This window comes from Aspergillus clavatus, genomic scaffold, assembly GCF_000002715.2.
Source record: "Aspergillus clavatus NRRL 1 1099423829802 genomic scaffold, whole genome shotgun sequence".
NCBI classification, from domain to species: Eukaryota; Fungi; Ascomycota; class Eurotiomycetes; order Eurotiales; family Aspergillaceae; genus Aspergillus; species Aspergillus clavatus.
The window spans coordinates 1,450,026-1,461,029 of record NW_001517097.1 but is presented as its reverse complement, the minus strand read 5'-3'; the positions used below and the strand labels follow the sequence as shown (position 1 = coordinate 1,461,029).

The 11,004-nt window shown below is 51.2% G+C and overlaps 5 protein-coding genes across 5 annotated transcripts, besides 10 other annotated features; all 5 read left to right on the top strand.

Moving 5' to 3' along the window:
* Positions 1-7: 7 nt before the first annotated feature.
* On the top strand, positions 8-1,202 carry ACLA_038340 (uncharacterized protein; the record flags this gene model as incomplete). The annotated part of the gene is made up of 2 exons (XM_001271048.1): positions 8-120; positions 170-1,202. The coding sequence occupies 2 exons, from the start codon at positions 8-10 to the stop codon at positions 1,200-1,202; spliced, it is 1,146 nt and encodes a 381-aa protein (XP_001271049.1).
* A 711-nt stretch (positions 1,203-1,913) lies between these two features.
* ACLA_038330 (uncharacterized protein) lies at positions 1,914-2,972 on the top strand (the record flags this gene model as incomplete). Its single annotated transcript, XM_001271047.1, has 3 exons — positions 1,914-2,371; positions 2,428-2,686; positions 2,748-2,972. The coding sequence occupies 3 exons, from the start codon at positions 1,914-1,916 to the stop codon at positions 2,970-2,972; spliced, it is 942 nt and encodes a 313-aa protein (XP_001271048.1).
* A 571-nt stretch (positions 2,973-3,543) lies between these two features.
* Positions 3,544-3,573: a microsatellite.
* Positions 3,545-3,573: a microsatellite.
* A 674-nt stretch (positions 3,574-4,247) lies between these two features.
* Positions 4,248-4,271: a microsatellite.
* Positions 4,272-4,724: 453 nt separating this feature from the next.
* Positions 4,725-4,756: a microsatellite.
* Positions 4,726-4,756: a microsatellite.
* Positions 4,757-5,041: 285 nt separating this feature from the next.
* Positions 5,042-5,092: a microsatellite.
* Positions 5,044-5,088: a microsatellite.
* Positions 5,093-5,487: 395 nt separating the features above from the next.
* Positions 5,488-5,515: a microsatellite.
* A 444-nt stretch (positions 5,516-5,959) lies between these two features.
* On the top strand, positions 5,960-8,101 carry ACLA_038320 (uncharacterized protein; the record flags this gene model as incomplete). The annotated part of the gene is made up of 1 exon (XM_001271046.1): positions 5,960-8,101. The coding sequence occupies one exon, from the start codon at positions 5,960-5,962 to the stop codon at positions 8,099-8,101; it is 2,142 nt and encodes a 713-aa protein (XP_001271047.1).
* A 924-nt stretch (positions 8,102-9,025) lies between these two features.
* Positions 9,026-9,696, top strand: ACLA_038310 (uncharacterized protein; the record flags this gene model as incomplete). The annotated part of the gene is made up of 2 exons (XM_001271045.1): positions 9,026-9,212; positions 9,287-9,696. 2 exons carry the CDS (start codon positions 9,026-9,028, stop codon positions 9,694-9,696), a joined length of 597 nt encoding a protein of 198 aa, XP_001271046.1.
* Positions 9,328-9,356: a microsatellite.
* Positions 9,697-10,080: 384 nt separating the features above from the next.
* Positions 10,081-10,914, top strand: ACLA_038300 (dolichyl-phosphate beta-D-mannosyltransferase; the record flags this gene model as incomplete). Its single annotated transcript, XM_001271044.1, has 2 exons — positions 10,081-10,184; positions 10,281-10,914. 2 exons carry the CDS (start codon positions 10,081-10,083, stop codon positions 10,912-10,914), a joined length of 738 nt encoding a protein of 245 aa, XP_001271045.1.
* A 23-nt stretch (positions 10,915-10,937) lies between these two features.
* Positions 10,938-10,971: a microsatellite.
* Between the last annotated feature and the right edge of the window lie 33 nt (positions 10,972-11,004).

Genomic DNA, 11,004 nt, shown 5'->3' with positions numbered 1-11,004 from the left:
ATCAGTGATGGCTACGGCTCAGATACAATCTCTACTGCGGTTCCTGTCGCAAGATGCCAAAGTCCCATTGGCGTCTGCCATGGCCAAGGTCATGGATCTCCAAAAAGCCAACCTGACATCGTATGGGAACCCATCCTGCATCCATGCATTTTTATTAATACATGAGCAGTGTCGAGCAAGTATCAAAAGCAGAGCTTAAGGCTCTCCAGGAGATATTTGGAGATGTTAAACTTGCGAAGCAGGTGCTGAACGCAGGAAAGAGGGTTTCCAAGAAACGACAGGCGCCAACTGGTAATGCAGAATCACCACGCAAGAAAACCAAGGGTCCAGCTCTCCGTGAGACTCTATCTCCATTTGAGGTGGAATGTGGATTAGCTCTGCCCACTTCGTCTGCGTCCGATGATGAACTGTCGCAGGTTGCTGTGCTTACTAACCGAGCACCTCTTGTGCTTGCTTTCGCAGTTTGTGCCTTGAAGTACACAATGCCGGAGCAGCCGATCTCAAGCAGGCTCAGCCTAGCTCAAGCTGTGGTCAGTGCCAACAGCCGTTCCCAGGCTATTAGCTTGGGGATCGAAAGTGGGAAAAATGCCGAGCAAGAGGGATGGGGTGAGGGTCAGCCGGTGATCAAGGTGTTAGGACGCGAAATAAAGGTGTTGAAGCGGTGGGATTACGACCCTAGAGAAGGCAAGCCCACAGAAGAACTCGGTCCAGAGAATGGCGGGGAGGCTGCACCAAGCTTGAATGATGTGATTGGTATGAGAGGCTCAGATACCTTGGGCTCTTCACCTCCCCTTTGGGGCATAGACCTCGAAGCCATGCGCACTTCCCAGAGCAATGTCTCGAGAGGTGCAGCCAAAACTGATAGCAATCTCCCGATTTTTACGCCAAACTCAGCACGATCATATCTGTTCAAATCGTTCACGGCAGCAACTACCGAAGGTGACAAGATCCCGGGCACAGGGAAACGGAAGACTGTGGCGCAAGTCGAGGGTGAAAAGGAGGCTTGTCTGGGGCACTTGCTACGAGCTATTGACAGTGTCTGTCAATCTTGGGCCAGCACTCTCAGCAGGGAGGAGCTGGACAGACGTGCATGGGCCTGGTATCTTCGCGTACGACCAGATGTTCAGAGTGGTCCAGGAGGGTGGGGGGAAAAGGGGCATGTGAGACTGTCTGACATTCTGGAGCTTCGAAGAGAACCTTGAGCGCCGGCTGGCTACCATTTCTTAACCAAGCAGGAAGTCGATGAGGCTAACGCTTCGTACGCGCTCATGATGGAGAAACAGCCACATCTACAGCATCATGCTCAATGACACTCTTTTCGACTGGCACGATAGAGTCATTCTATTTGGCACATGTTTCGCTTTGTCGACGAGAGGCCCAAAAGTGGATGTCCATCACCGCGATATTTGTGGTTCCTTTGCTGACGAGTTCTATCCCCAATTTTGTCTCGTTCAGCTGATATTGATCAAAGGATCCATCTGCCGCCAGATATGAGCGAAGCTTAATCATTTACACTCCTTCTCTGGGATGCAGAGAGGATATCGTTGGCTTGGCTCATAGCTGCCCACTGTCCTTATACACCGTTCTGAGTTCTGAAAAATTATACCCGCCTGTTGCCTCAGGCAGCACATGGTGACGACAAGTATACAACTGCTTTGCAGGCTGCACTTCAAAAATATCGATTGTATGCTTCAACCTAGCCAGAACCATGGATTCTTTGCCAGGTAGCAGCACTGGGGGCTGCCACCTACACTCCTCGTTGTCGAACAACTACCAACCCATCCCCTCGATCTCCCAGCTTCTCTTTTTTTCAACTTCAATCCTTGTCTCAAACACACTGTTGCTCGCCGTCTACTCAATTCTTCCAACTCATAATTTGTCTGAAGCGTATATCTATCCAGAGTCTTGCTAAAATGTGGTCTACTTCGGCACCCAATCTCACCACTCGGTACAAGCAGCTCAAAGCTCTGCAGTCACGGCTTGAAAGCCTCCCTGAGGGTTCCCTCTCTGAACCTCATCTCGGGAGCCTTGGTGTCCACGTGTCAGACTTCGACATTGAGTCCGACAAGGCGCCAGATCTACGGGCTCGTTTCTTCTCTCCCCTCCCCCGGGAGCATGTCAAGAATTCTCCATGCAAGCTTGATCCTGAAACGAAGGAAGCTCTGCGAGAAAAGAACCCGGAATACCTCAAGCCAGGCCACTCTCAGGATTGGGATGAACTACATTGTCTGGATTTGGGGCAACTGCGAAAGATCTACGCCTCTCTCGGCTTGAACGACCCTTTGCTCGGCACCCTGGGCGTTCACGCCTTCACGCTTCTAGAGCAACTAGACCCTCAAGCTAAAAGACCTTGGGAACCTATCGACGAAGGGTACGAAAATGCAGCCTCCCGTCCCAGCATCACCTGACACTGACAGACTCGTCCAGCTGCGACAAGTATTACGGCCGCCTCCCGCGGGAATCAGATCCCAATGCACGACTGCGGTGGGAAATTGCTGCTGCCTTCAAAAGCCGTCATGGCAGAAAGCCTCATGTTTACCTCATCCTGGAAGCAGACTATGACGGTGACAATCTGCTCAAGTGTGAGATGAGCAGCATTATCAGCTTTATGCTGGCCAGTATGAAGCTGGAGTCCTCCAGGCGGAAGTCAACCGATTCTTGCCAGCGCTGCTATACTATCTTTCCAGTGAGTATATCAATGCCAGCCCCTCTCTCACCTTAGTGCTCCATTCTGACCCATCAACTAGGTTTTCATTATATCGGTCCTCAATCCCGGCTATGCCCGCGTGATCCAGGCATATTTTGATGGTACGCTGAGAATCCAGCGCAGTGCCACCTATGATATTGAAAGCTGTGATCACGAATCAGTCATGACTCTATTCTCTCGGTGGTTGGATATCGCACCTAACGGGATTACCACCTGGATCCCGTCTCTCTCATCCATCGAGGAAAGCTCCGAGGAAGAATCTTGAATGCGTCTCCTGGCACTCTTTCCTGGTTTCCCCACAGCGGTTTACAGGTTTTAACGAGGTCAGTGATGTGAGCATCTGAATTCCAGTTCTTGTCCCCGTCGAGCAAAGTTCGAAGAAAGCACTTTCAATCTCCTAGCACTCTTTCCTGGTTTCCTATCGAGGTTTTACGGGTTTTAACGAGGCTAGCGATATCAACATCTGGATTCTAATTACTCCCGCGGAGGACATCTCCTTGAATCCTTCTCCTGGCACTCTTTCCTGGTTCCCCACAGGGGTTTACAGGTTTTAACGAGGCCAGTGATCATTGAGCAATCTGAGTCTCAATCCTCATCAACAATGAAAGTCGAGAATACGTCTCCTTTCTAAGATCAAAATTTATATTCGACTCATTTCGGACAAGACCGCCATTACGAACCGCAAATTTCAACGAGAATGCCAGCTCCACATAAGCGAACGAGAACTTCGACCAGCACATCCACGGATGCAGCGAATATCTGAAGACAACCGAACATTTCCTTTTCTTTTGGGAGTATTCACAGCGAGGTCAAAACAACCAAACAAGCAAGGGACACAATCAATCAATCAACCAATCAATCAATCATATTTTCGCCTCCTAACCAATGTCCACTGATTGTCATGTGTCTTCGTAGCTTCAGCTGCACATAAGATGTTCATACGGTCCGCTCTATTGGGTAGTTTGTAGTCCGTAGTTAACGGTAGTAGAAAGAAGCTCGTCCTGAAATCATTCCCAGTCTAGCAGGTCTCCGGGTGTATAATACTGAGGGAAAAGCCGAACAGTGGATCAAAACGGTTGTGCCTTTTCGAGATCCGGCGAACCTCGTTGTCGAAACCAAGAACGGTCAAGCCTTTGACCCAATGAAGCCTCTACCCAGTGGCCCATGAGATCAGAATGCTAAGTTGGTACCTGAGGTCTACCAAGTTCATCGTTTTCAGGGTCCATCGAGTCGTCGAATGTGGTTGGTGATAGCACTAGACTGTGATGATATAATCCCGGCTTGACTATTTCAATGGATTCGCCAAAAGTCTGTACTCTGTACTCGGTAGATACTCTGTACCATGATTGCCATCGGACTTGGGTTTCTCCTTTCGGTTCCTGTGAATTTGCTGTGGACCCGAGTTGTGGTCTCAATTCTAATTCTCAAAGCTCACCCAAGACCCAACTCCGTTTGACAACGGCGCTGCACTGTCAGGTTGTCAGCTTAGTCTTAGACTATTGAGTCTCTCTATCCGTACTCGCTAGCAATATCACATTCCCAGAGTCCAGAGTCCAGAGTCCAGGATCCACTGGCCTTCCGAATTCGGACGGATAGAGATTTCCGTTCCAGGTAAGTTGATGGATCATTCATTCTATGAGTTCTTCAAGGCAAGGCTATCTATCTATGTCATTTGCAATTCTGCATTGACGATATTTGGGTTAGGCTCATAGGGGTCCGTCCTTGTCCTTGGTAGTCAGTCATGATCCATCCATCTAACTACTAGTAGTACATTAGGTACTCCGTAGGTGACTAAATAGGTGGTGGGGGTCGTAATGTTGTTAACTTGCTACAGATATTCCCTTGAGTCCTCCTCTGCAACATCAATGCAGTGACAGGTATTGATTCTCTTGGTCTATTCGCGAGTGATCGGGTGATATGCCAGACCGGGTATGTACATTGATCCATCTCATGACTCTAGACAGGGATGCCGCAACCAGTTAACCTGCTAAATACATACTCCGTAGTTACTCTACAATGTCTGTCTGTCTGTCTGTCTGTCTGTCTGTCAATCCTCAATCCTCAATAGGCGCTGGGGCCTGTGGGAATTCCTTCCAAGTTAACTACGGCAGTCTGTGTATTATTATTTGAGAGTGTTTCAGAGTTGAATGGTGTAAGGCTTTGTAAGCTTGGCATCGTCATACCCCCATACCTTAGTTCCTTACCGTACGGCTAAGGCATTCAGGCTGCACGGTGATTTGTGAAGACTGAAGAGGCGGTTCGTTGTCTTGGAGGAAGCCCCAAGGAATAGGATTCTAATCCTATGGTAACGATGGAATAATAATGGAAGAGTTATGGATGAGATGGATGAGATGGATGAGATGGATGAGATGGATGAGATGGATGGTTTTATTATTATTATTATTCTTATTTGTAGAGTGGAAAAGTCAATAGACTACTCCGTAGATAGATTCTTCTTCAATGTGGCAATCTCAAGAAGTTCCTTCGGCGCAGAATAAACATCACAGATCATCTCGTAGATTGTACCTGAAGGTATATGTGTATGTATACTCCGTAGTAGATAGATAGAGCCTGAGACCTTTAACTTTGAAGAAACCTTTCCGAGATCAAATCAACAAATAATCATCAACACAAAAATCCTTCCTCATCGAACAGAGGGATTAATTGATGAATTGAAGACTGATCACTAATAATAGGAGCCCTTTTTCCGGGATGGTGTCCAGGGAGGAAAAGAGCCCACTTTGTTCTGCGCCTCCCCCGAGACTAAAAGCGTAGAGAACAGAGAAAGAGAGAGAGAGAGAGAGAGAGCCTGAGCGACTGTGTTGTGAGCATATGCCATTAGGATTTACGTAGGATACTGTATCCCAGGACTTGTCTACCAAGTCTTCTCCTCTCACTCTCCTCTCCCTCTCTTTTCTCTTCCCCCCCCCTCCCCCGAAAGAGAAGAATCACTTCTACCATCCACCATTCCTTATCTCGACCATCAATAATTCTCTCTTTCACCATCAGGAGGAAGGGAGGACATAATTTTACTGCTCTCTGGGGTCTTCTCCTTCATTGTATCGCTCTATAAACTTCTGTTCCATTTCCGCTTTCTCTCCCCATCTCCATCTCTCCATCTCCCCATCTGCCTAGTATTCCAGTCAATTCCCACAGGACACTCTCGTTCATCTGACAGGATTCCAAACCCCTCCCCTCTCTGTGGCCGACTGATCGGACACTACAGGAGGCCCGACAGGGCTGCATAACGCCATGTCTGGACATCTCCCATCCGATCACTCGCGTTCCCTCTCGCAATCCTCTCAGTCTCTCTCTCGACGGCGTTCACAAGGGCCGGATTCCGACTCAATGCATTATCGCTCTCCTTCCGGTCGCTCTTCCAACCCCAACGTGTTCTCAGACGAATATTCGCTCGACCCGATCGATTCTGAACGGTCCACGCACACCCCTCGCAGTCCGTCGATTGCCTCGATCGCTTCGTCTCAAACCCTTCGCTCCAATACCGTCCATCACCAGAAATCATATGGTTCTGTACCTAATGACTCGCCAGAAGTGACAGAGAACCCGTTTGGCGACGAGGCTCGGGTCTCCTTCGACGAACCGCCTCGTCGATCGAGCTTACCACAGAAAGGAGTCGAGTACACCGCCGCCCGCAATTCCACGGCGTCCAGTAACACGGCTCCCTCCATAGCGCAGCGCAGTCAGAGCACCTCTTCACGTTTCTCCTTACCTCCCCGGGCAATGAGCCCCTACACCGGAGCGACCGGTCCCAGCCATCCATATGCGATGTATCCGCAGGTCGGAGTCAGCCGGTCGCCCAGCATCACTACCATCTCTACCGTTCGACCATTGGAGCAACCGCTGGGAGATACAAACGCGCCGCAACACCCGTACGCCATGTATCCGCAGAACGTCGTGGTGGAGGAGGGGATGGACGCGCCAATGGACAATTCCATCATCCCGCTCGGTTTTCCCGGACATGAACAGACCTATCAACGACCCATTGGCCGTGCCGATGACGACGTCGGGGATCTTGTGGGACCGGACGGTCATACCGAACAGCTTCCACCCTATTCGCGATATCCCGACGGGGTGGTGCCCAAAGAGGAAGATGAAAACCTTGAGTCTGGACTCGGTGCTGGCATCGCAACAGATGAGGTAGCCCCTCGCGTATCCCAGGAACATCCGGTATCGGAAGTGTCTTCAGGGACGCTGGTTGCAGGACCTGAAGGAACTGCAAGAACCGCACCTAACGCTCCCCCTCCGCCAGCACCAGTGGAACCGCCGGTAACAGGAGTGATGGCGTTTGAAGAGAAACTGAAGAGGAAAGGAAAGAAAAAGGCGTGCTGCGGGCTGCCAGTTTGGACACTGGTTCTTGTCGGCGTTGTGATCTTCGTGGTGGCCTGTATCGCAGGCGTCATTGGGGGTGTTCTCGGTGCAAAGAAGGCGGCAAGCGATGAGAGTGCGAAAGACAAGGGCCCACACATTGTGACTGTGACTGCGACACCCCGAGGAGACGCAACGCCTATAACGTCCCTGCCGACGGGTCTGCCCCCCGTGCCGACTGGCGAGTTCGTCATCCCCGCGGGCCCTAAAAACCAGTCGAAATTCTGCGTGGCTGAGCTGGATTACACCTCATCCTGGAGCTGCTTATCTCACGGGAAAATCCCCATTGCCGTGCATGGAAAGGGCGATTACCGCAATATCACCTTTGAACAAGCACCCATCAACTCGGACTTCAGCTATGGCGCCCAGGCGCCGATTCTACATGCGACCCAGGAACTGAGCCCGGCCTACGACTCGAACGACATGAATCTCGGTCCTGCCCTTACCTTCTTTACCCTGTTTGACAAGCTGGTTATCTTGCCCCAGGATACTCTGTCGTCGAGTGCGGCTTCGAAGCGATCAGTGAGCGAGAGCGAGATTATGGTCAATGCTTTCCACCGCAAACAGACCGTGGAGGCTGGCGACCGACCATGGTTTTGTTGGTGGAACGGCACCGTGATTGAATTCTTCCTGTACATGAATCAGACTACCAAGGATGCCCGCTACAAGTACCGCACCACCACGACATCGCCTCCAGGAACCATTGGAACCCCCGTGTCGCACCACAAGAAGCGAGGCACCATTTCTCAAGACTCTCTGTTCGATTACCCCCGTCGGATCAAGGTGGAAGAGAAACGGAATCACCCTGGATCTCCGGCGCCCTACTGCCAGCAGATGCAGGTGCTGGACAATGGTTCGATCGCATCGGCGTCGCCCGAGACGATTCAGATCAAAGAAGTGGAACCCACCCCGACAACCACCTTCAAAGGGTTTGGCAGTGCAACGCAGACCTATACTGCGAAGGCACAGTACGAGAGCGTGTGCTACTGCGCGTCTCTGACCGATTAGCTTGTTTTTTCTCTTCTGCTGCTATTCGTGAAGTAACAGTCCCTTCAGACCCAGGCGTCGGCGTTCCTCGAATGGTCGTTTCCCCTTCCCCCTGCGTGATGCGCATACGAACGATTCCCTTGTCAATTTTCTGCATGATCTCACGAGTTTTATCTGCCTGGGGCACTTATACTACTGACATTGGCGTGGCGTGCATTTTCTGCCAAATGAGCTTTCCCTGTACTCGTTTTCTCAGTCTCTGTTTGATCTTTTGGCTACCGCTGTGGTTGCGTGGCTTGTGGCTCTCTATTTGCGTCCTGAATATCCCTTTTTTTTTTCGTACTGGCATTATTTTTCTGTGGGTGTTTTTGCTTCGACGGCGTTGTGCAGGCGGACTATCGTGCATCAAAAACACACATTTGTTTTGAGTCGTGCTTGTGGGCAGACGTATTTTGCCTATATCTGCTTGCGTGTCTGAGATTCGATACCTACTTTATCGGTGGTGTTCCATTCATGGACAAGAACTGCTCTGTCCATCCGCAGAGTACAGAATCCATAATTACCAAATGAACCACGCAACATCTTCCATGAAAATTTTTTTTATCATCTCTTTGTAACTTGGAATAAATCTTTTGAATGGAAGATGGGACAAGTTGTTGCGACTTCAACCAGATCCGCGAGGGAAGATGACTCTGTTTGCACGTCATTGTTGCTCCCGTTGACATCCACTCCCAGCAGAAAACAACCGACACGCCACCAGCATGCCCTGATGTACGGCTGGCGATGAATGATGTGCTGGTCGAGGACGATCGATCGATTCATTCCCTTCCATTCCATATAAAAATCCCATTGCCTGTATTCCAGTCGTGCTAGTTCATCCTCTTACCTATCCCACCCCCCCCCCCAAAAAAAAACACATCGACTAGTATTCCAAGTACAGCCACAATGAACTCGATTCTTGGCCGCAGTCTTCCCTTGAAGACATTCCAGCCTTCTGGCCTCTCCATCAGTCGCCAGAGAGCCCTCTACGCCCAGTCCTGGCGGTTGTACTCTTACAGCTCGTACGGCGGCGAGGGCGAGCAGCGCCCAGAGGATCAGAAGAACCAGGCGACTCGCGACATTGAACATCCAGGTACGTACTTACTTACCTCTCGACTCTCGATAAGATGGAATCCACAGTCGTTCGACGAGTCAATCGTCTAACAGCCAGGGCAGGTCCCCCACCCCCAGACGTCAGCAAGGGCTCGTCCTCTTCTTCTTCTTCTTCTTCCTCCTCATCCACGCCAAGCTCTAGCCCATCTTCATCGTCAGGTTCAAGCTCCAGCTCCAGCTCCAGCTCAACCTCGCAACCGCCTTCCGACGAAGAAACCCGGCGTGCCAACGACGGCGCTGAGGTGAGCCCGCACGTCACAAACCGACCGTCGAATAACGCGCGCCCGACGCTGAACGACGGGCGGCAGTCGCCCAACATCGACGCGCAGGGGAAGACGCGGTCTGATGTGCCGGAGGACGTGAAGCGGCATAACGCGGAGATGGAGAATCGGCATGATCGGCCGTATAACCAGTTGGGAGATGAGGGGAAGGTGCAGAAGGGGTTTTGGAAGATTCCCAAGTAGACTGGAGGGTTAGTACTCTGTTTGTTGGGTTGTATTTCATGTGAGGATGGTTATGGATTTATATTTCTCGTGTAATCTGGTCTTTGATATGAATCGATTTGGATGATTGACATCTGTTGACATCTGTAATTGTTGAAGTGCTCTTGATAGTTAGATAGAGGGTACGATGTCTCAGTAGTCTGTCTATGACTATTCTGGCCACTTGTACTCCGAATGATTCGGTCACCACGAATGCGGAGCTCCGCTGCTCTCAGGGGACTCGAACAACCAACATCAAACACATCAACACCAACACCAACACCAGATTTCCTCTCCACGCTTCGGAGTACTTTGTTACCAGACATTATCTATTCTCTTGCGCAAATCCCCCCCAAAACAAAAGAAATGGGTGCCACCAAGAACAAGTACTCGGTGATTCTGCCAACATACAATGAGCGCAAGAACCTCCCTATCATCTGCTGGCTGCTCGAGCGGACATTTCGCGAGAAGTACGACCGACGCTGATCTATCTTTTTTTTTTTTCCCTCTCCCCCCTTTGTCACTCTATCACCTTTTCCAAACTAACGCGCTCTCCTCCCTCACAGCAACCTCGACTGGGAAATCGTGATCGTCGACGACGGCTCTCCAGACGGCACCCTCGAAGTCGCCAAACAGCTGCAGGCGCTCTGGGGCCCGGAGCACATCAACCTGAAGCCGCGGGCCGGCAAGCTCGGGCTGGGCACGGCGTACGTGCACGGGCTACAGTACGTGCGCGGCAACTACGTGATCATCATGGACGCGGACTTCAGCCACCACCCCAAGTTCATCCCGGAGATGATCCGGATCCAGGGCGCGACGGACGCGGACATCGTCACGGGGACGCGGTATGCGAGCCGCGACGGCCTCAGCGGCGGGGTGTATGGCTGGGACTTGTTCCGCAAGTTCACGTCGCGGACGGCGAACCTGATTGCCGATGTGATGCTGATGCCCGGGGTGAGTGACCTGACGGGCAGCTTCCGGCTGTACAAGAAGAGCGTGCTGGAGAAGGTGATTGCGAGTACGCAGAGCAAGGGGTACAGTTTCCAGATGGAGATGATGGTGCGTGCGAAGGCTATGGGCTACAAGGTCGCCGAGTGTCCGATTACCTTTGTCGATCGCTTGTATGGCGAGAGTAAGCTGGGCGGCCATGAGATTGTCGAGTATCTCAAGGGCGTGTTGACTTTGTGGTTGAAGGTTTGATTCTCCTTCGCGCCGTTTCTTGACCCCCTCTTTCTACCCTCTCTCTCTCTCTCTCTCATCCTTGCCTTACTGCGCGGGTTCTCTTTCTGC